At 37.9% G+C, this 24575-nt stretch overlaps 1 protein-coding gene across 2 annotated transcripts; it reads left to right on the top strand.

Annotated features, from left to right (window-relative positions):
* Window positions 1–1803: 1803 nt before the first annotated feature.
* LCORL (ligand dependent nuclear receptor corepressor like) lies at window positions 1804–22855 on the top strand. 2 transcript variants are annotated; one of them, XM_053458322.1, is made up of 7 exons: window positions 1804–1924; window positions 17357–17422; window positions 17799–17878; window positions 17966–18095; window positions 18900–19145; window positions 20118–20193; window positions 21130–22855. In XM_053458322.1, exons 1-7 carry the CDS (start codon window positions 1828–1830, stop codon window positions 22151–22153), a joined length of 1719 nt encoding a protein of 572 aa, XP_053314297.1. In that variant the 5' UTR covers window positions 1804–1827; the 3' UTR covers window positions 22154–22855. The 2 variants fall into 2 exon arrangements, with proteins under 2 accessions (XP_053314297.1, XP_053314298.1); XM_053458323.1 differs by lacking the exon at window positions 20118–20193 and having other exon boundaries at window positions 21130–21329.
* Window positions 22856–24575: the final 1720 nt, after the last annotated feature.

Below are 24575 nucleotides of genomic sequence, written 5' to 3'. Positions count from 1 at the left end.
GAGCGCGGATACATTAATGTAATACAGAAAAATCAAGTTAGGTACGTCTCCTCTTAACAAACATCTTTTACGGAATTAAAGTAACATCGTATAAGTAAAACTGTGTATGATCCTAACGTTTTGGCCTCTTCAATTCTATATAAAAAAAATAATATATATTTTTTTTTACTGGTTTGAGTAATTAAGTGAAGAATAAATGGCTAAATAGTTGAGAAGTACAGATTTTTATGGCGGAAAACCGAAAAAATGTAAACCAACGAAATACAAAAAAATGACAATTTTTTACATTTTATTTTTAACTCAAATGCAGATTGAAAAACAATATAATTCTCCCCTCCCCCCCAATTTTTTTTTGCAATTACACGTTAAGTGATGCATAAAATAGTCCTATTAAAAATGCTAAATAATGCACAGCAACATAAATCTAACACAATGAAGTATTTAATTGCCAAAGAAAAAGACTTCTCTGACCAAACAAACGCTGCAGAAAACTGAAAAATGTATATCTATACTAAATCCAAAACATGAAAAAATGTATTTGTGCAAAGGAAAGGGACATTTCCATAGCAACCAATAGTAATGAATAATTACACAAATCATAAGAAGCCCTGGACACTAACCTGGACCCTTTGAGTGCCAGAAGGGTTTGTGAAACCTGATATTTGAATAATCACATACATATATACATAATGCCAAAAAGTTGACCTATATTTTTCTATATTTCAATAAATAAACTTTATATTTTCTCAAAAGAATATATACACCGGTGTGTATATATATATATATATATATATATAATGTCCCTTTCCTTTATATATATATATATATATACGGTATATATATATATATATATATATATATATCACAATCCAATATATATATATATATATAAATGTATGTACCATGAATACAGAAAAAATAGCAAAACACATTTTCACAAAATAATATATATATTAAGTAAACGATTTCTAGAAATGGGTAAAGTTTCCCTGAGAGGCTTTGTTCCAAAGTGTAAGTAAAAAATATTTTCAATATTACATGCCTTTAGTGATTATTATTGTTTGTTTTATTGTTTGTTCTCTTTATAAAACGCCAACCGATGCTGTGGAGCCGTGCAACGAGGTTACCCACAAAAAGACACATTCTAACACACTGGGTAGGTGTGAAGCGAGAACAATCATTAATGCCATTAACAGGACAAAAGGCACAGAGCACCATGGGAAAAAGAGAAGTCCATGTATAATGTGGCATGTACAGTTGTTACAGTGTTAACACAGCCATGAGCATCATGACATTTTCAGGTTTTGGACTATGTTTAAATCAATGGCTAATCTGTTGCTTGACAAAAAATGTAAGTCCAGAATCCATTCGAGTAACCAGATAAAGTTTCAGTTAAAAAAAAATATAGCAAGTGGAACAGCAGCTTTACAGCTTGACAGCTCAAGCTGTCAGTCTCCTGTGGCCACACCTCATCCACGTGAAACGTCAAGCAGAATCCGTGTCAATCAAGGTTTTACGCTCCGCCTCCTCGTGTGCTTCAGACAGCTCGCACAGTTCTAATTGCTAAAGCTGCTGTGTAGCTTTCCCACGGTATGCTCCATTTTGGAAGCCATTTTGTTGAAGACAATTAGTGGAAATATCAATGCACGTTGGTCTCGAGAAAAATGGCCGCCGCCGCATTATTTACGCTAGTAAGATGAAGACAGTTTCCAAACGCTTGTGTCCGTTGGTTGAGGCGCGTCCTGTGTGTAGAGCTCTGTTTCTGTGAGTGAGTTGTAGGTGACGAGCGGTGACGTCAGACGCAGATGGAAAAAGGGAACCGACGGAATGGCTACCCAGTGCCGGAGCCCTCGGTGCACGGCGGAGAGGAAGGGATTCCGGCGGGAACTTGACTCCTGGCGGCACCGGCTCATCCACTGTGTAGGTGAGACACGTTCCCTGACCCGCGCACGTTATAAGTGGGGAACGGGTAGTCACTTGCATGGCTTGACAGGGGAGGAGATGAAGGAGGCGGAGGACGGAATGGGAATTAGGAAGAGGAGGGATGAGGGAAGCAAAACACACGGCTAATCGGCTCCATGGTGCCAGTCTCCGCGGTCACTGGCTGTAACCGGGGGATGAGCGAAGTCGGCAGCCCTCCAACTCCTGCCGTTGTCAGCATTTAATCCTCTGAGCATCCCCTGTGTGCCCCGCAGCAGCTCCTCGCTGATGGAGGGGACTAACCGGCACTCTCCGGACCACTAGCGGGCTGCGTGTCCGGCGTGGGGTGAGTGCCCTGCGGAGAGTGCGGGGGTATCACGGGGGACAGGGTGGGAGGCCAGGTGGATGGTGTGCTGAACTTGTGGTCACACCCCCTGCTTGTGTGTATGTGTATATTTTATTTATTTATTTATATATATATATATATATATATATATATATATATAAAATGTGTGTCTGTGTAAGTATACAAATATATATCACACAATAGCAAGCAGATGGTCGTGTCTCACGGAACTTACTTTAACTAAACTTTTAACAAAATCATAACTGTCGTCTGTTTTACGTGTACCTGGATAGAATATATATATGTATATATATATATATATATATATGTATATATATATCAATCATGAGACTCTGTAGATATGCTGCTTTTCACTTTGCTGAGTGTGTTACACGCTCGCCGGTCGGTGCATGTTCATGTGGTGTGCACGTTGTTCGTGTGTGTGTTGTGTGCACGTTGTTCATGTCCGCACGCTGTACATTATTTTTCTAGGCATTTACTCCTTCATATTCCTGTACAACTTATGCCTCGCTTGTTAACCGCAGTGTTGGGGCCTCCTGTCCGCTTACCAGTGTTGCTGGTACTATGATGACAGTTATTTGGGGCAAAGTGTTGAAAAAAAAATACAGTGACAGCTCAATATTTGAAGCCAGCATGGGTGGAATGTCCGGCTGATTTACTAATGACCGCTGTTGACCTGCTGTTTCGTTGCAATGTTGTTTCAGTTGAATTCAGCGAAGAAGCTGGTGCCTCGGCTGCTGTGTACGGCTAACTCCTCGCATGCCCGGCTAGCCTTTAGTAGTCGGCATCCACGGCAGCTGGCGTACCGGAGGCTAACAAGCAATGAGTCTTAAGATCACGGCACAACTGGCATGCTCCCCCTCCCCCACACTATGCTTTTATTTGTTGTGTGTGTGTGTATATATGTATGTATGTATATATATATATATATATATGTGTGTGTGTTATAATATATATATTATACACACACGTTTTAGCCCATGGCGTTAATATAAAGTGCTTGCGGAAGGTCCAAGCCGTCGCCTTGTTAGGAAGGGGATCGTCCACGTTTCCTTTGCAGTAAAAATGCAAATATGGGAATCATGTTTAAGGGTTGACAGTGTACTCCTCCCCTTAATGATGTATGTGGCTTAGCTTCTGTATGTTACCAGCAGCTAAAAGGAGCTTTGCTCTAAACTGCCTTTCTTCATTGCACCTGCGGTGGGGGGGGGAATGGGCCAAGGTCCCATCTGTCAGCCAAACTATCCCTTAACCACTTTGTTGCCATAAGGACCGGCTACAAACTGGGCATCGCGCTACTTTACGGGGTAACGTGCCGATCATTATAGGTGTTGTGGTTCCGTGTGACTTTAAGGTGCCAGCATCATATGTAGCATGTTAGCCGAGCTGGACTCCTGTCTCTTACGGTAATGTTTGCTGTTGGTACTGAGGCAAGCGCATCCTCATGTTCCCAAACGTGTCACAATTACATGGCAGGATTGGGGATATATATATATATATATATATATATATATATATATATATATATATATATATATATATATATCTATCTATCTATCTCCTGGTTAGTCAGTGTTAACTGGCGAACAAAGTGATCATAATTAAACATTACCCATAAGGTGGGGGAAGGGAGTTCCATTTTTCAGTGCAGATAATTTGATCGTCAAAAGGTCAGTGTCATGACAGCTGCTGCCGCTGCCAAAACGCTTCTTTACGATTAGTTTTTTTTTTTTTTGAATAATGCACCTTAATCGGTGGTCTGTTTTGTCTGATTATTCGTGTCGGATGGTGCCGTGGCTTCGATCTTGGGGGTTTTATATCCGTTGTGGACGCAGCTGTATGTGTTCATGTGCTTTGTCTGTAGTTGCATATGATCCATACAGGTTTCGGCATTTTTTGTTATGCGCTGCAACGTGCAAAAAGCGAATTGAGATTTCAGATATTTGAAATGGTGCACGGAACAAATAGTTTTATGTACAGCGTTGGTTTCCAGTAAAGGGTTAATTGCTAAAGAGACTTAGATACCTAGCGGTGTAATAATCTTTCACAGGACTAGTTTTGTATTAGCTTTAGTCCTTTTCCAAATCTCTCATTATGGCATAATGATCTGCATCCCCCCCCCATCCATCCATCCATCCATGCCGCGCAAACCAAAATACCTGCTGGTGATCTTAACTCATTAGAAATCATAATTGACTTTCCCCCTGAGGAATTTTCCATAGTCTCGCTAAAGGGAATATATTGAAGTATCTTAAAAAAAAAAATACTCTAGTTGTGTGTCATAAAGGCATTAAGAGAGAATTATTGCGTTTCATACGCCGAGACGTTGGATGGATATAATTAAGCAAGAGGATAGGAATGATCGCTGATCTGAAAAATGTCCAGTTTTTGTGATTATTATTATTATAGCCGCCATCTTTTCGTCGGGTAATTGAATTCAGCGCAGCCCGTTGTGTTTGCTCAGTAGCCACGTGCATAGAGCAAGCTAAAAGCTAAGGTGCTTCGTGTAATCGGAGCTTCATTCCGAGTGGAGAGCGACAACTTTCTAAGTGCTGGGGGATTAGATGGAGAAAAACAAACTGGATGAATCGTGTGTCTGAATTCATACACTGTGAATGTTTTGGCGTGTGATCGGAGCGGCTTTTTCTTTTCTTTTCTTTTTTACAGTTATTTAATTTCAGTGTCTCCTTTGTGAAATGCGCAGATTGTTCTGCATTGTTATCCCCATAATGTAATATTTTGTTACCATAAACGCCTAATACTATACTTTGTTGTTTAGGATTTAGTATTTTTGGTTTATCCGTTTCATGAGCTATATTTTATTTTTTTGGGCGGTGTTGTGTGAAATTACCTTGTGTTTCTCACCATATTGCGTGAGATGAAACTGTAGCACAGAATGACTTTCGGCATATAAAGCCCTTTCTGCGTCTTGCTGTGAAGTAACGCTGCAGCCAGCAGGTTATGTAGAGAAATGTGAAACGCTCACCAAACTTTATTTGTAAAAAGTTTGTTTCGCTAATGTACGCAGAAGCCCATCTTGAGGTGGGCCGGACATCCTCAAACCCATGGGTGACAGGTAAGGATGTTTTTAGATACAACTTACCTGAAGTTTTCCTGGCTCGTCAGGTGGAATGGATGCAGATGTGTTCTGTCTACTAATAATGAATGAATAGTTTATATCAATGAAGTCTAAGCTCCCCCGCCCCCCCAAAAAACTTTCACCTGTACACCCTCCCTCAGAGGGACTCTGTCATTTATTTTTTAGGCGCAGATTAACTGAAACTCTTACTTATGATTTGAGACCAGAACTTGTTTGTGATAATCCAGTTGCCTGTATCTTGGTTATCGGGCAATCTGGGTCTTTCTTGCTGTTATGTGGGGCCCGTGTGTATAGTCACTGTACGGAGCCGGCCTTTGCTGCTGTTATTTGTTGATTCGTATAGCACCATCATATCCTGTAGCGCTGTACAAATAGTACGTTGCATAACGTGTGGTAGTACTAGTTACAGAAGAAAAAAGTAACAATGTCTTTGCTCATTGAGTTTACAATCTAGACGCCTTTGTTTTGTAAGTGCTGCTGGAAGGCAGAATCACGTGAAGAGATGTCACATTACCCTGTAGTAGTAGCGTGGCAGCGTCTCTGGTTTTTGGCTGGCCGGCCAGCTCCTGCCTGCGCAAATAATTTAACTGATGCAAACTGTGTGTGAGCCGTTGGGGTTAACACACTTCCAATTCGTTCTCCCGCTAAGGCAGGTTTAAAGATTAACCCCTACATGACCCATCGCTGCTGATGGCACGCTTGGTTTATTACCATATTGTCGTAGAGGGCTGAGAATGCTGGCGAAGTGTGTTACACGAACACTCTATACTGCGCGGTGGGGGGGGCACTCCAATAATTAAACAAATGGAGCAGTCATGTCCATAAATATTTTGGCCATGACCTGCTTTAAGTAGTATCTGGTTTGCTGCATTGAGCACAACCCCTTTCCTGGTTAATGTCTCTGGCAGGGGTGTTACATTTCTGAAATAGACAAATTATCTGCTTTCCTCTTAAAACGTGGAGTGAAATAGTGTTCTGCATGCTGGATCTTTCATTTGGATGTATGAAACGTGTCTCTGAAAGCTGCTTCTGTGGAAGACAATGACCAGATTTAATACGGGAGGAAAACTATTTTATATAATATAGTCCTTGAGGTGCTGGTGGTGAGGAATACGTAAGAGAAAAGGGTTCATTTTCTATGGCATGTTCTGCTGTGATTAAGAAATAAAATGATCTGCCAATGTTAATATTCGGCTTATAATAAGGTTTAGATGGGACTTGTAATGAAGCCTTGAACATTTGTGACATTTTAGAAAGATTGCTGTGACAGCATGTATGTAGAAAGAAATAAATAATAATAATAAAATGAACCCCGGTGAACCCTCAGGTGTGAGGGCACACGATAAAGGTACATTACATGTAGTATCATGCCTCTCCAGATCCCAGCCGTTCTCGCTTTGTTAAAGGGGGTGAAGGAAGGTGATCTTATATGAAAGACCGCACTGAGCAGAATGTACCCCCCCCCCCCCAGTTCCGTCTTTATATAAAGGATTAAAAAGTGACCTTTCTGCTGCCTGTGGGGGTTTATTGAAAGGCTTGTGTCAAGGCCGGCCCTGCAGGATACAATAACATGGCTGTAAATCCACTTTGTGACATACACAATAAGGTTCTGTAATTATGCATTGCTAGTATGCCACCCCATATGACTTCTGTGGACAAAGGAGAACAGCTTTTTAACTGATTCTATTATTATGGATGAAAGTGTATGTGTAAAAAATATATAAATATGCTCTAAAGTATTTTTAAAAATACCTATATAGTATGCACCCACTCAAAAATTATTATTTATTGTTTTATATAGCGCCGTCATATTCCATAGCGCTGTACTATGGGTAGAGAGGACAGAATAAGTAGTATGTAACATAACAAATTGACAGAGACAACAGGTGAGGAGGGCCCTGCTCAAAGGAGCTTACAATCTAGAGGGCGTGGGGGGGTATTAGAATAAAAGTTCCATTGTGAGGGACAGACCAGCCACACTAGTATAAGGATTGCTGGACAGGGACTAGGGAAGGTGAGCTAAAGGAATATGGGAGGAAGGCTGTTTATGTATAAGTTTGTAAGTGTCCTAAAAGAAGCAAGTTTCGAGCAGTTTATTTTTTTTTTGACGGACTGAAGGCAGAGGGAAAGATGGATAGGTCAGGGAAGGGCATTCCAGAGGATAGGGGCAGCCCTTGAGAATCTTTGTAAGAGTGATGAGATGTGAGTAGGGGAAGCGCCCTAATCACATTAAATAGTCCTACTGTATAAAGTTCATTTAATAAAATTTTATTAAACAATTAAAAACTAACTTAACAAAAATGCCTGTTAGCTTACTAACCCACCTAGCAATCATATTTACAAATTCAAATAAAATGTAACTTTCAAGTTCATAAAACTAAGATGTAACAAGTCCCAGCTCATCCATGCAACTAATTTACTAAAGTTACCCTAACCTAAAAATTCCACACACCATTAACTAACCTAATAATAAACAAAATTCCTTACTAACCTCCAATGAATCTAAATTAAAAGTGCTCCTTATGAGAGAGAGCTGTACCACTAGTAACGACACAATATAACACACCGATGTCCAGATTTAAAAGTGAGCGTTTCTCTTTATTGGCTTGGCTATTGTTTATATAACCGCTTTACCAGGGGAAGGGAGCTGACATACAACAGGAAACAGGAAAAGATTAACACTAAACACAATAGCAACGGATTACACAGACAACATCGGGACTAGACTAATCGTCTGTGACAGACAATAGCAAACATACAACAAAGGAAAGGGGATTAGTAGAGTGACATGTAAATGTAGACATTCTTAATACACATACAAATGGAAACAAAATATAATTTAACCCCTGCAACTGAAAGTAAAACTGCAGTCCCGATAATTTTCTTAAAACAGCTGTTCAGGGTTCATTATATCTGTAAGACAAAATCACACAGATTTACAAAAACTCGTGTTTTATGTCCATAATATGATCAGTCTGAAAGTATTGTATTTGATGGTTGTGGCACCGTTCGGGATTGGAGAGGTTACAATTTGGCTGTTATGAACCGGCGAGCTTCTCCAGAGCCTCCACTAGCTGTGTACTGTCATAGTGGGATTTCCCTAATGGAGACGGGTCGGGGAGATTACTATGGCAAAATTGGCTAAATTTAGATCAATTCCAAGAGTAGGAAAGTTACTCGCAATTTGGATATGATTTCTAAATCATATGATTCTCCTGCATGCGAATAGATGAGTTTAGTGATGATTAACCTGGAGAAATGGCTGTGCATCCATTCATACAGATAATGTAGGGGTTTTGCCGTAAGGAAATCTTAACCATTTTATGGGAGCTTATTTTATTCGGAGAGGGTAAAGTTTAAAGGAATTGTGTTTTATGATGCCTTCCTCTCCTATTAGGAAAACATAGAAAACATTGTTGGTTTGGGGTTTTTTTTTTGTTGTCTTTCCTGCTTTAACCCCTTAAAACCTTGACATTCCATTCAGTCATGAAAAAAAGTGCACCCAAAAATTTATAATGACAGTATGGAGCATCATGATTAGAGTGATGATGGACTACCCGACAGTTCCGGAGGTAGGGCACAGTCATTCACCCTCTCCACGCCAAAAGTCTTTTCAACGAAGGCTACTCATTCGCAGAGAATGAGTGATGCTGATTGGTCAGAGACTGATCAGCAGACTCAGAAAATTAAAAAAAATAAATCCATACAAGTAGCTTCTGTTTTTAACTCTTTATTAGGCAGATGACCTTGTTAAAGGCAGAAATGTTGTTCGGAAACCTCTGTGTCTGCGCTTTAAACCCTCACCACTGTTCATTTGTTTTACTCTTTTGGGTTTTATTCGTTCGAGGGTTGGCAGGAGAGTTGCAGCCTCACCTCTCTCGTTTCACTGTAATTATGAAGCACCAACCCTAGGGACCTTCTGCTGCAGTAACAGCTTGCCGGCCCTGTATAAAACATACTTAAATCGGTTGGTTTGAAGCTCTTCTCACTGATTAAACTATGCATTTTGCAGAGAAACTGACCAGAGGTGCACATTTTTTAATGCACAGTGATTGAAAGGGGTTCACTTTAGTGAATAAACCCTTCTTGAGTAGTTTTCAGTTTGGAAGACCTTGGAGGCTTAGTTGTGCTATAACTTCTTACTAGTATTTATATAACTATTGTAATATTTACCGCTTTATAAACAGGTTAGGCTTTACCTAGGAAAAGGTATGAATTGTATTTAACCACTTGACGCCCATGGGATGTAGTAGTACATCCTTAGTGAAGTGGGCAGAAGACCCTGAGGATATAGTAGTAGTACGAGTACATTCCCCGCTGGTACGTGCTGGCGGATGAAGAATAATGGTAGTTGGCAGAAGCACCATTTACAGTAACGTAAGAAATGAAGAGTTCTCAAAGGGTCCACCCAGTCCCTGCTGGTATATCTGATCATTCTGTGGTCAGCTACAGTAAGATCAAAGTGAGAAGAAGGAGAAAAAGATAAATGGAAATATTTTAAATACACGTAAACTTTTTTAATGATGCCACCATGGCATCACAAGATGTATTATGTGGTTACAAAAGAGATTGCAGGGGCATATAAAGACCCAAGTTATTTTCAGTTCCAAAAAATGTTAAAACACTAAAGAAAAAAAACTCTTTATTACTATTGTTCTAAACAGGATCAGACACCTCATACCCTCCCACTAAACATATAAACTAAAAAAACCTTTGCCACAGCCTCCAAAAGTTATAAAAAAATAACTACAATGCAATCTGTAGAAGCAATCCTAAGTAAAATATTTATATTCAAAATAAATCATATATTGCATTAAAAAAAATGTATCAGAGGACTGCTGTATCCATCATTGAAAGAAAGAGTATCTAGTTTAGAAGGCTTAAAATGCCTCTTTTCTTTCTTTCTACACAGATTTTGGCTTTCGTAAGACTTAAATATTCCTATACTCCTTAACCAAAATATTTCCAAATTGTGCCGCATGACAAGCCATAGGTAGCTGAAAAGCTTGATCAGTATCCGTTCCAGTATAGCGCGTGAAAAGCTGGCTTTGGGAAACCAACTGAAATATTCATTCCTTCGCTCAAATGACACAGATGCAAGTTTTGAAAACATATTGTGAAAGCCCAGTGTCTGATAAACCCCGCGTACAGGTAACAGCAGGGCTTTCCAAACTGCTTCCCTTTCACAATTTGGTAAGCAATTTCATAGAGAGAGACTTTGCAGATGTTTCCTCTTTTTAGTAGATCACGTTTTAAATTATGATTTATATTCACTTAACTTTTTTTAATTTGTTTGTCATGGGGCGGCAAGCTTTTATATTTCTATAAAGTTGGGCTTGACAAATTCTAGTAGACATTGCTTCCAAACAGCTTATTTATACAATTCCTGACATACTTCTGATCTAATACTGATCCCCCCCCCCCCATGAAACAGACCTTCATGGTTGTAACGGAGTCCTCTGTATTAGTGTATGTGTCTGCATGAGGTTTATCATTCATTGAACTGCTTTAATGGGATTATATGGGGTTAAATCTCATTCCCTCTGTTCTAAAGCTGCTTCTAGCTTTTTATGAGAATGCCGATTACATCTTTGAGTCTAAAACTTTATTTTAGTAGATCGTTCTTCATTTTTACTTACGAAGTAAAAGATATTTTAGTCACTACCTAGGATTATTGATTATTTTCTCTTTTATAAAGATCTTCTTCATGCGTGGCGTGGGCTTCGCTTGCAGGGATGAATAATTATTCCCTCCCCTATCCCGAGCTCACCTCCCTTCACCTAAACCACCCTTTTGAGTCTGCCAGGATAATTTAGCAGGGTTCGAAGAAATTACAAGGACTTAGCATGCAAATCAGGCTAAAGTCAATGCATCCATAAGGTTAGCTTTGAGAAGGCACCAACATTTCTCTCTATAGGATTGGTGTTAAACATAATAAACGATTTTTTCTTTTCCTAAATCCGACTTTAAAAATCTTTTGCTAAACTACAATGCTTTTTTTTTTTTTTTTTTTTTTCTCTCTCTCCGCAGTGGCTTTAAAATTGAGTTTTACTTGCAGATCGTAAGGAATGCTGTTAACAAAATAGGAAAATGAAATTTGTAGCTGGCTGCTACTGATTTTACCAATTTTGATATATTTATAAGAACATAACGGTGTACATGGAGGGCACGTTAATTAGATTCAGGCAAAGTGTTTAGTTTTTGGTCCATTTGTCTTCGGACAACGAATTTAGTTTCCTTCCCTTCCGGTTCGGAAGAATTTTGCAGGGCTTTTCGCATGCAGGAATGAAATTTGTTTCATGCTCTCTCGCACGCTCTCTCATGCTCTCGCGCGCTATGTGGCAGAACAAGAAAAGACAGGAGAAGAAGCGGAGCTGCGGAAAAGGAGACAGGGACACTGAAGCTGTCAACAGAGACTTTGAGAGAAAGTGTGAGGGAGCGTGAGTGACAACGAATTTCATTCCGTATGGAAGAAGCCCTCCGAATTTCGGCAGGAGAAGGTAGGGAAACGAGAGCGAGAGCAACGAAATGCAAACACATTTTCGGGTTTCTATTTTGATTTCGTTTGATCCTTGTTTTTTTAGAATTAATGAAATTGGCAAATCTTGTTAAAATTGTGATTGCACACGCCTGTTAATTATAATAATTTCCCTATGAGCCAAAAGGGAGAAAGCAACATCCCGTCTGCTGCAAATTGCTCTGCAAACCTGCTATTTAAGGACCGGTCTGTTCCACCTATGGCGCTGTCAACAGATGTAGTTATATACTTTGGGGGATATGCATTTCCCATCTTGGGTTAGGATTCTATTGAAATGTGATTTCCCCCGATGCACACGTACTGCTTTATAAATAGACAATGTAGGAACCATAAATTCCCACTGTAGATTATTCACGTATCCTTTAAATGAAAAACATATACATGTAGTCTAAAATAGCACACACCCCCAACTTAATGTTTGGAACATAAACACGGGCAGTTTTTTATCTTACCTAACCAGTGTCTGATAACGACTCCCTCCCTTCAAATACTAAACAACTTCGACCTAAACGTCTTGCATGAATCAAGTGTTTTCTCTGCTTAAAAGCTTGAATGTTTTCCAATCAGATTTATTTTGTCGAATTTTCCAGAGCTCTTTGATTTTTTTTTTTTTTTTTTTTTTTTACCCCCCTGGTATTTATTTTGAGTGCTGCCCCAGGGCTGATCTAGGGCATTGCCCCCTGCCGCCCCCTACACATCCTTATTGGGGAGAGACAGGCTATAATGTTAAAGGCACAAAGGGTGTTTTAATGCATACATAGTTTAAATGAGCTGGTTGGGAGATAAGAGATCTCATTTGTAACCAGACAGCTGAGTATGGGCACAGCAGTGGGGCAGCCTCCCCCTAGACTTACCACCCTGGGCATAGACCAGAATACATTGCCCAAAGTGGTGTGCTTCTACAATACCAATGCCATCGTGAGCTATTTTGATCAAGGGGGGTCTATTTTGTATGTCTCCCACGATCTATAGTCTTTTGCTATTTACTGTCCCGACTGACTGGCTGGGATGCGTGTTGAGAGTATACATGCGTCTAGCACTTTTCAGTTAGGCTACTGCAAGAAATTATATATTTTTCCTTAGTTGGTATATCTCATTTTCCAAAAAATTGAGATGGTAAATGAAACATTGGATCGTACCAATGTTTACCTCGCTAAATCAGTCATAGATTGAATCAATCGGCTAATGACACCCGCAGGTTCACAGGGAGTGCGGAAATGCTTCCACGTTACTAAACGTTGCTGCACCACATTATGTATCTGTATCCCCCACCCGGTACAGAATATTACTAGACACCAATTTCTGTATCGTCCCGTGATCCTAATTGCAGCTCTATAGGCTCATACAGGTTTCGCATTAGTCATACGTTTAACCGTTTATTCATACATTCAATTCTGTACAATAAGTAACGCATGCTTTTCTCCATTACCCTAATAACACATTGATGCCATTAATTATAAATGGACCAAAATATTTTATAGAAATGGGTAAAGATATTACTATAGGAGAAATTAAGCAAATTGTTGATTAGAGAGAAGAAAAAAAAACTTTCACCTAAAATCCCAATTTATTTGACCACCAGCTCGGTGATTAATGTAACGGTGCCGTTCTGCTTTATATATTCCCCAGTGTTTAAATATACGAGCGGCAGCCGCATTCTGGAGTGGAGCCGGCACTTTTCCAAAGTCTTATATTTAATTTTCTTCTGTTCACAAAATAAACCAAATTCAAGTAAGAATGAAAAAAAGGTTTGTATTGGAGAATTTCCCTGAGAGCAGCCCTTGTAACCTGCGGTGCTGTATTTGAGAAAACTATTTCCTTTAGGCAGGGAATCTTTAAAATATATGCTCCAGGGCTCTTCTGTTTTTCTTTTTATGACAAATCATGATCATACCGGAGATATTTGAAATACAGCTAATTTCACATTGCTTATTACCGTATTGATTTTTTCTATTTTAGACTGCCCCCCCCCAGTTCTTAGTAACTGGCAGCTAATTCCATTATTTCGAGGATAGTCTTATGTTTTATTTAAACCTATGCAAACATGTATAGCCGGAATAATCAAACACGGCATGGATGCTGCCTTACTTACAAGTCCACACATACATTCTTCACGTAAGCATATTCTTAATAAATATGTAATCCCAAATTTGCGTTTAATGTATCTGCATATTTTGTATTACTATTAGAATTTAGCTCAATAATGGAATATGGATTGAGTGTGTTTGTTTTATTTAAAACAAAATGGTTTCTTTACAACATTTTTATTTTTCCCCTGAAGCCTTATTTGCTCGAAATCCTAAATAATTATAGAAGGTAAACCAGGCGTCTCAAACTAAATTTAGTAGAGGGCCGGATGGTTTTTAGATGCCTATCAGGAGCCATAGGCATGTACATGATCTTGGTATTTCATAAAGTACTGTAATTGCTTTATTATAAGACGACCCAAAATTTGAATATTACGGGGGAAAAAAACCTGACTATAAGAATACCCTATAGGAAAACAAGTTTTACTAGCAAATATTTGCATGTGAACTTTTTTCATATTAAAACTGATTGAGAAAAATGCATTTCTTGTTTTTATTTCCTTTTATTTGCCACTCTGTGCCCCCCCCCGGCTTACCAATGCATCCACAGACTTGTCACCCGTGCTTCAGGCTCCCTGGTGTCTGGTGGGGCAGTTGGTGAAGGTCTGTGCGATGCGCGTAGACAACCACTTCTGACGGGCTTCAATGGTGGAGCACCAGGAGGTCATGGAAGCTCCAGTGGAAGTGTCAGGCAGCCGCAGATGTTGTCTACGCGCAATGTGCAGGATCCAAGCCCTCTACAGCGCTGCAGGCTATAAGGCATATCATGGGGGTATAAGGCATATTGGGGGACAGAGTGGCATATAGGGGGCTATAAGGTATATCAGGGGGCACAATGGCATATCGGGGATATAAGGCATATTGGGGCACAGTGGCATATCAGGGGGGAACAGTGGCATATAGGGGGGGTATAAGGCATATCAGGGGACAGAGTGGCATATAGGAGGTATAAGGGGGCACAGTGGCATCTGACATATGAGGGTATAAAGCATATATGGGGGCAGAGTAGCATATAGGGGGTATAAGGCATTTCTGAGGCAGAGAGGCAAGCTGGGGGTGAGATGTGCATAACTGGGCAAACATAGTTTACATGAATATTTACTAGTAAAGCTTTTTTTGGTATTTTTGGGGTTCCTGTTAAAATATAGCTTTAATTATTATGTCCTTAAAATAAGAAGGGAATTCCTGAAATGCCATTGTGATAGAGATAAGTGTTAATGACACATCTTAATGTAAATTATACGTTTTTATTTTAAATAAATGAAAAATTTGCATTTTTTTTTTTTTACCCGATTAATCGAAAAAATAATTGGCCAACTAATCGCTTATGAAAATAATTGTTAGTTGCAGCCCTAATACACACCCATGCTTGCAACACTTAGCCAGGCAGAAGAACACAACTCCTGATTTTCAGCAAAAACAATTGATCATGTGTGTTGGTTTTCGTGTTGATTCATGTGATCTTGTGTTACTCTTTGAACAGAGGTTCACTAAAAGGCTTCAAAGTTCCCTGTTGTTGCCATTAATGTCCTTCTGTCTTGTTTATGGGTACTCTTGTCCTAACATTTTCTTACTTTTCTTTTTGCCCAGCAATATCTTCACATTCTTGTTTGTGACATTCTGAATTACGTATTTATTAGGGCATTATTTATTATTAAAGAAACCATTTTTTTTCATTATAAAAGGTTATGTAATCTTACAGCAGCATAGAACCCCTAACTAAACAAACCAAACATATAGTTATATATGTTGAGTGCTGGTTACATTACTTGTCTCCTTTCCTTTAAGGTGTACAGAGTGTCGTTTCATTTGTTTGGGATTTAGTGCTTCAGGAATAATGCAGATTCCATTTGTAAGTTTGTATTAAATGTAAGCTCAAGGGCCGTGGGGTTTCAGGTTTGCTGTAACATTCATATATAGTATTAAATCACACAGCAGCAGTAAACCAATGTGCAAGGAAAACTATTCCCAAGTGCATTTTCAGCATGGTATTATTTCTCGTGCTAATTATTGCGTATCCTTGCCTCTGCTTGTATCGCTTTTGCTCATTTTTAACATAGATCTTATTTACCAGTTGAAGCCAAACACACGCACGCTTTTTTAGAATTTTTATACTTGCGCGTAATATTTAAATTATTACATGATATGAATGGTTTAAGTTGTTTGATTTAAAAAAAGGCATATTCATGAGTTATGTTTGCTACTAAGGAGTAACAAAGGTTTACACAATGGGTTGGTTCTATTTTCTTTTTTTTATAATCCTGTATCTTCCATTTATTTTACTTTTTTTTTTATAAGTAGCTTTTGTGTAGGTATTAGGAAATTTCTTGATTCCATGGAAACTATATTCGTGTCATATACATTATTCATCAGTTCCTATGGAAACGCAAGTGATAAGTGGTCAGTTGCTTACAGGTTTAATGGAGCTCTACATATGTATATTCAAATCCACATCTGGGGGGAAGAAATAACATCTAGTTCTTTAACATAAATGTTGTCGTATCTGATTTCGGCACTGTTTGTGTAATATCTAGTAAATTATCTTATATGCAATAATATATATTTGTGCTTTACGAAAAAAAATGCCTAATTTACCAAGGACATAATTATAGATCCCATGTTTCTTGATATGTTGTATTTTTTAACTGATATACATTTATAGAAGTTATTTCTTTTAATTGACGCCATTCAGTTTGGCTCTTGATGGTAGGTAGCTCCCTGCCCTTATTCTATAATTGATATTTTTTATGGGTCTCTGTGTAATTGTAAATGTTCATCAGTAGCACATACTGGACATAACCTTCTACCCCAATGAATTAAAGGTCCAACAATCCAAAAAAAATTACCTGCACCTTTTATAAATTTAAATTAAGGCTTACGACTCCTTCTCAGACATCCAATAAGTCATTAGTGCCTTACTAGACTTAGCTGCCACGCTATATGATATCACTCGGTCAAAGTGCGCCTTTTCTGTTTGGCTTCCATAATGTTTGAAATATTTATGATCGCCTTAGTACACACTACATTTCATATCTGCCCTAAAATGTGTGCTTGTGGACTTCGTTATCAGTTACTTAAAACCAACAACTCCATTTTTTGTTGCAGACTGTGTAATAAAAAGGCTGTATTTGTGCCCCCCCCACACAGGAGTCATGTAGCCACGGCTTATGAAATTTATAAAATATATATATTTTTTTATTTTATTATTGTCATTGTCGGATCTATTCTTGCCTCGCTGGTCACTTAGGATATATTTAAAGATAACATTGATGTTGTATAATTTTGTTAAAATCCAATCGCTAGCTGCAGTTATAAATGTCCTGCGGTGCTTTTTGTCCTAATAGGGTTTGAGAGCATCTTAGAAGGGCTGTATGGACCAGGATTACGTAGAGACCTCAGTTTATTTGATGGTAAGTTTCTTTTGTATAGCTATGATATTACTATAGGTAATCGCACCTGTATCCGTACAGAATGAACGATATTTATCAAGGCAAGACGTGAACTATTCTAAATAAAAAGTAATCCACAGGAACATTCGATTCTAACTTCAAATTGAGGACTGTCATTTTCTCATTTTACTTTTATTAATAGACTATTGATCAAGGTCTTTTGAAGTCAATGCCTATTAAAAACTTCAATGATTTTATTGCTTTCTTGGTCCCATCAAAAAGTTTTACAGCACATGTTTACTGGTGTTTAAACTCTTTATATAATTTATAGTTATATCTTTATAATTGCTTATTAAGGACTATAAATGTTTTTTAACTTTTTCCCCGTTCTATTTAGACTGTGAACCTGAAGAACTGGTCGATTGGTGTGCGGACGATAGATGTTCGTTATGTAGCCTTCGTAAAGATACAGTCAGTGTAAGCGTTCCGTTTATGAACGTTATTTTACTTGTAACGTTTATTTTTTCCTGTGTGGTTTTATATACTTGTTTATTATTGTTAAAGGACTGCACACCATCGGCTGATTCAGCACAGTCCACACCTACAGGGGAACTGATATCTCAGGGCCAGTTCAATGCAGAGAAAATTGAATGCCAAGCTGAAAATTACTTAAATGCACTCTTTCAAAAGAAAGGTGAGTTTACCATAAAAAGGAATTGTGGTACATTTGCCTGTAACTTTTTGTAATCATTTTCTTAGGGAAAGCGTTCTTTTGCTAGTTTCAAAGAAACTACAAAGTAGCTTTAGCATTTCAGCATTGACTTGTCATTTATTGTCTTGCATCTCTGAAATTGTATGTGTACCTGAATTGTCCACTGAGTATAAATTATATTATTCCTCCAGCCCCCCCTCCATGTCTTTTACAATGTTCCTGTGTACCTGTATATGTTTGTTCAGCCCTGGACCATAATATCCATTGATTTTTATTTTATTTTTTTTTGTACCTGACATGAAAGCAATTATTTGCACACTTGTAAAACATTATTGAGAAATGACGCAGGTGTTGGTTGTAAAATTGGTATGCAAATCCAAATTAAATTTATTGTAAAGGCATTATGGGGAACCATTTTTTTTGCACTAAAACGTTAAATAGAAGAGATGACAACACTAAAACAAATAAAACAAACAAAAAAAATTAGCTGGAGAGCGTTTTCAGTGTATTACAGGATCCCTGGCATACATGGTCTGAGTTTGATTAATCATTTATCGTCATATACTGCTTCTCTGGTAGGCACAAGTGTTACCAGCTATATCATTGAATGTATTGTGTGTTGGGTGTAATGAATGGGGGGCGGGTGTTCAAATATTTTCTTAGATTGAGAAAACCAAGGTAACGGTTTTATTTACCCCCCCTTATGTGTGTGTCTAACATTCTCAAGCTCTGCCTACGTGTTATGTTATGACATAATGTTTGTCTTACTTTTTCCGTTTTATATAGATCTTCCTCAGAACTGTGATCCTAACATTCCACTTGTAGCTCAGGAACTAATGAAAAAAATGATACGTCAGTTTGCGATTGAATACGTTTCGAAAAGTCGAAAGCTTCATCAGGAAAACAATGGGACGCTGCTTGACCCTGCCGTGGCACGCAACAGCGTCCAGCTCAACCAGGACCTACTTCAGGAAGAACAAGATGGGCCTTTAGACCTCACTGTCACTCGAATAGAAGAAAACTTTCAATGCGGTAAGGATTATACCCGGGACCCAGAGTAAACCCTTAGGCGCTACATGTGCTAAGATGCTGGGAAAGGGCAGATGACACACGGCTCTGCGTATTGTGGGTATCGGGGACTTTGTTGCAGAGAACATCCAACCTCGGTTTTCAGTTTACAGTCAATAGTTAGAAGCCTGTATGTGAAAACGTCTTTCAGTGTCTTGTAAACAGACACGATTATTGAAGCGTGTTTCATGCTCAATGTCTTTATCATATTATGCCCTTCGTTACCCTCCAATTGTTAACAAGGATTTTGTATTCCACATGTTTCGGGGTTTTTTTGGTTTGTGTTTTCTTTACTGCTCTTGTCCATGGAGTCTGACTCATAGATCTTACTAAAATGTAGATGAAGTACATATAACTAGAAACATAATAAGGTATTTTCCTTCTGTAGTTTTCGTTTACATTGATTCCGTCTTCTGTTTACGATAGAACTGTTTTATACTTTTCCACAAAGAGATGAAGCTTTCAAAAGTAGTCTTGTCACCACAGCAGTCAATGAATGGTTTGCTTTGAGCCGATTAATCCATTCCATTGCTTTTTAGACTTTTCCGCTCCAGGGTAACCTTTTATTGTATAAGCTTGTTTCATCTTAGTTACACATAAACTTAAATATATTATCTATACTATGCACATTACACTATCCTGATAAGATGATTATAATGCTTAACATGTTTTATGTCCAGTGGCTAGAATTACCAGTACATGTACCTGCCACCAGTGCAGATTCAGATTTAGTTTTGTACAAAAATACATGGCATGCAATTTTACCTAAAAAATTGCTTGCTGAATGCCTGCTCACAAAATCCCTGTTTTTGCTGCCTGGCTGGATGTTTTCGTCATGCCTGCTGTCTAAAATGATCAACTTTTTATGCTGCTTAAAGTCAAGTTACTTTGTTTCTTTGCACTGAATACTGACGGCGGCTTTCTTCTTGTCTGCAGAGGATGGCGTGTTGGACCTCTCAATTAAAAAGAATGGTCTTGAAGAAAATTCAAAAATGAAAAACTCAAAGATAGGGTAAGCACAACATATTTCCCGCCTTTTTATTTAGCGTAGCTTATTTGTGTGTTACCATATATGTGTTCACGTGCACTTGTAGAACTTAAATGTATTTTAATATTTTGCTGTTCATACATGATACCAGATATTATGGGGAATATTATGTTTTAATGGGTGTAAGTTTATAAAGGCCATTCCTATAAAATTACATTACTACAAACATCAAACAATTCAGAACACAATATTTTTTTATTTTATTATTTTTAAATGCCAGGGACATTGTTTACTTTGCTATAGATATTTTAAGATAATTTTCTATATTTCTTTATTTTCTTTAACGTAGCACTGTTCTGCAATGGCTTTTTACATCATACATTGTGTCTGATGTATTAATTGTGACCTTGCCAATATATGCGTATCCTGAACACTTCCCCCCCCCCCCACCCACCGCTTGTATGTGTGTTTGAGTGCTGTAATTCATGTAGAAGTGTTGTGCGTGAGTTTGTGTTGTTGACACAAATTGTTTAAAAGGGGGTTTACTCTTTTATTACTTGTTTAGCGGTAACGTCACGTTTCTACTAACAAAAGTTGAATCTCGAAGGGCTTACTAATTACATAAGTAAAACGTTATAACCGTTCTGGCTCCGCAAGCACATGTCAAATGGAGTAGAATGTACTAAAGAAAAGTTTTGCAAATAAGCAAATACTTACAAGAGGCTTTTGAATTCTTGCCCGGGCTGATCTAGAAGCCATCGTTTCGTTGACAAAGTGTCCAAGCAGAAGTGTAACAATGCTTTTTTTTTTACCTCTAAATGCCACCTTTGAATAAAAACTTTGTCAAAAGCGGTGATGTTACCTAAGCAAGGCGTTTAATAAAGGAGTGGACCATCCCCTTCCATACCTGTGTGCACGTCTCATGCATCAGTTGACCATCGTTTCATTCCATTCATCCAGGAGACTGCAGGGAGACAGAGAGGACTACTTGGAGCGAAGTCCTGAATTTGCAGACGGTTTGCTTTCTAAGGCACTAAAAGATATTCAGTTGGGAACACTGGATGTTAATAAAGCAGCCATACTTTATGGCATACCTCAAAAAACCTTGCTACTTCACTTAAAAGCCTTACCGGCAGGCAAGCCTGCATATTTAAAACACACAGCTCAAAATTGTAACGATGGGTATTTGTACAAAGACGCTACTGAAACATGTGCAGTCCTGCAGAAGGTGGCCCTGTGGGCCAAGGCTCAAGCAGAGCACACAGAGAAAAATAAACTCAGTCTACTTGAAACCTCGGAACTGAAACTCCCAACAGCTTCCAATTACCTCCATCAGTTGACTTTACAGAGAATGGTCGCTCAGTTCAAAGAAAAAAAGGAAGGTGTGCATTATGAATCATCGGTTCCTCCTGTACAGTTAAAAATTCCTCAGGTACGAGTTAGTTCTTTGCCCAAACCACAGCCAGATAATTCTGGTCTTCTGGATGTTATGTATCAAGTCACGAAAACATCTACAGTCTTGGAAGGACCATCTCTCCAGAAACTGAAAAACATACTCCCTAAGCAAAACAAGGTCGAATGTTCTGGAGCCATAACGCGCTCAAATGCCGATTCCTACGTTCTCCACGGGGACCTTTCTCCTTTGTGTCTTAATTCAAAGAACGGAACGGGTGATGTATCTTCAGACAATCCAGATGACGATCGGAAGGATAAGCAGCCAAGGAAAAAACGTGGCCGGTATAGGCAGTACGATCATGAAATAATGGAAGAGGCAATCGGCATGGTATTAAGCGGAAAAATGAGCGTTTCCAAAGCACAAGGAATATATGGAGTACCGCACAGCACTTTAGAATACAAGGTCAAAGAAAGGTCTGGAACGCTGAAAAATCCACCGAAAAAGAAGCTTCGCTTAGCGGATACCGAGTTATACAGTGTTGTGAATTCAGGGACTGGCAACTCTAGAAATAACAGCACGCCAATGTAGATTAGTTATGAAATAACTATATTGTGTGTATTTGTGCACACAGTTGGTGTACGCATACATTTTTATACGGCAAAAGACCCTCAAAGAGCTGCGAAACGAGGAAAAAAAATATGGTTAAAAAAAAAAAGAAAAACCACATACATGCCTTTCAAATAATTTTATTCAGGGTTTTCACTGTGGACTAATTTTGTTGCACACCTAATTCTGATACTTTCTACTGAGCATACAGTTGCAGAAACTGATGAAGAGATTCAGGGTTTTTGGTTTATAGTTCAGAGCATATAACACTCCATATATATATATATAAATATATATAAATGACAAAACAAATATTTGTTTTAAAAAATAACTTCCATTCCTCATAATTTACCGTTTATCTTATATATTTAAGATTCTACCAAGTTTTTTTTTTTTTATATTTATGGTTAAAACTATATCTGTACCAGCTGGAATCGTGAGATGTTAAGAGGCTACGGATGCATGCAGTATTACCATAATACAGAGTAACCGCATCCCAGCAGACGGAAGCGCATGAGAGAGCGTTCTCGATCCTTCAAATCTAGAATGCCAATATGTTGTAAAAGTATGAGAAATACTGATTTTTATTTAAAGGCATTTAGTAACAAGACTGACACTAATGAACTTCAAGCTCACATACCAGTAGTAAAAGAAAGTCATGGCTCACGTTGACATAATAGATATATAATGCATAAAAAAAACTAAGAAAATAACTTTTTGAAAATGAACTTTTTAAACGATGAAGAGATCCTGGAATGCAGGTTAAAGCATGTTCATTATGTGCACAAGATAAGCTTAATACTTGGGTAAATTGTTCGGGTTAGCCTATATTTATTCATATATATTTTTTAAAGGTTGTTCAAACTGCTACTAACCTCAATTTAACAGTTTTAGACTTGCTGCTGATACATTTCAGAAACCATTGCAGATGGTGACCTTTTAATATTTCATGTTCATGGGCCAATTTATTATACTTCTGCTAATAACCAAATTTGCAGTTTCAGGGTTTTTAAAAACACAAAAGTACACCCTTAGTACACTTCAGATATTAATATTGTACTTAAACCGTTGGCAACCATGAATGTTTTTTTATTTCAACGCTCCTTTTTCTATCTACATGCAACTGTACCTTTTATCGAGCACTCTGTCAAATTTCTAAGGCGTTACACTGTTCTCTTTACCTCTGACGTTTAGAAGATTATTTTCATACATCACGATAATATTCGGGTAGCGCTTATTAAATTAAAACCGGTTTCAGTTAATTTGCACTTAAAACTTAGCTTTGTGTATTTTTGTGCATGGAGTTCCTTTGTTCAAAACCACATTTTAACGGTCAGTGATGTCATTTTTTTATTTGACAGCGATAGATGCAGTTCAGTCTCGGAACCTGATCACCTTTTCATTATTATTTTTTTTAAGTAACGTGTGGATAATACGCCTGGTACTCAGCTCAGGCTCTATCAAGTTAATTTTACTATGAAATGTATATAATTTTAGGTGATAGAACACACCTACTGCTTACAGAAATCAAACTATCAGGGACAGTCTACTCGTAAACAGCCTTCACTACTTTTGTATCCTTGCAGCTTTGTACTACTATTTATTTTTTATTTTGTAAGGATATTTTATCTATTTTAGACTCCAATGAGAACCGTGTACAACTTCGAGATGTTTTTTGTCTATTTTGAAAATAGAAAATTCAGTCAAATGCTTCTAAGTGATGGTCTTAATTCCACCGTTCACTTCTTGTAACTTGGCAGACTTACTCATGTATAAACTTTTAACCCGGAGGCAAAAAAAAGTCGCCCTTCTGCTTATTTGAATGTTTCTGAAATATTTTATATTGAAAAACTTAAAATCAACAAAAAAAAATACTGTGCCTCTGTTTTTAAGACTACTGACGAGTAACATTGTTGAAAGCATTTTCTTGTAGTTGATGACCGTTTTATATTACATTGTATATTACTGAAATTTGTTTAGCTGTTTACTGTAAAATTCCAGTTAGTGTGTTTTTTATTTTTAATTGCAGCATTTCCATTGTCACAGTCCATTTCACAGTAATTTGCTAAAACGATGTGGCTGCCTTTTCTGTTCCCAAAAAAATATTTTGTTTAATATTATTTAACTTTTTTTTTAGGCAGTGAGTTATATTTATGCATAAATCAATTGCACTATAATTCATTATTTATTACATTATTTTCTTATGAATTTCTGTACCTAACTGTTGTGTTGTAAACGTACTGTAATTCTGTTTTTCTTTCTGTTAAGAAGCTAAACCTGATTGTATGGAGTTAATCGTTTGGTTAATGTATTCCTAAATTATAATTTCTAGTAAAGCACTTCACTGCTTTTCAGTGTCTGAAAGAGTATTTTTTCTTGTCCTATGTGGTGAAAGTATCCATAT

This window comes from Spea bombifrons, chromosome 1 (genome assembly GCF_027358695.1).
Source record: "Spea bombifrons isolate aSpeBom1 chromosome 1, aSpeBom1.2.pri, whole genome shotgun sequence".
In the NCBI taxonomy this organism is placed as follows: Eukaryota; Metazoa; Chordata; class Amphibia; order Anura; family Pelobatidae; genus Spea; species Spea bombifrons.
Note: the sequence above shows the minus strand (reverse complement) of the source record. Positions and strands in the feature narration are given on the sequence as shown.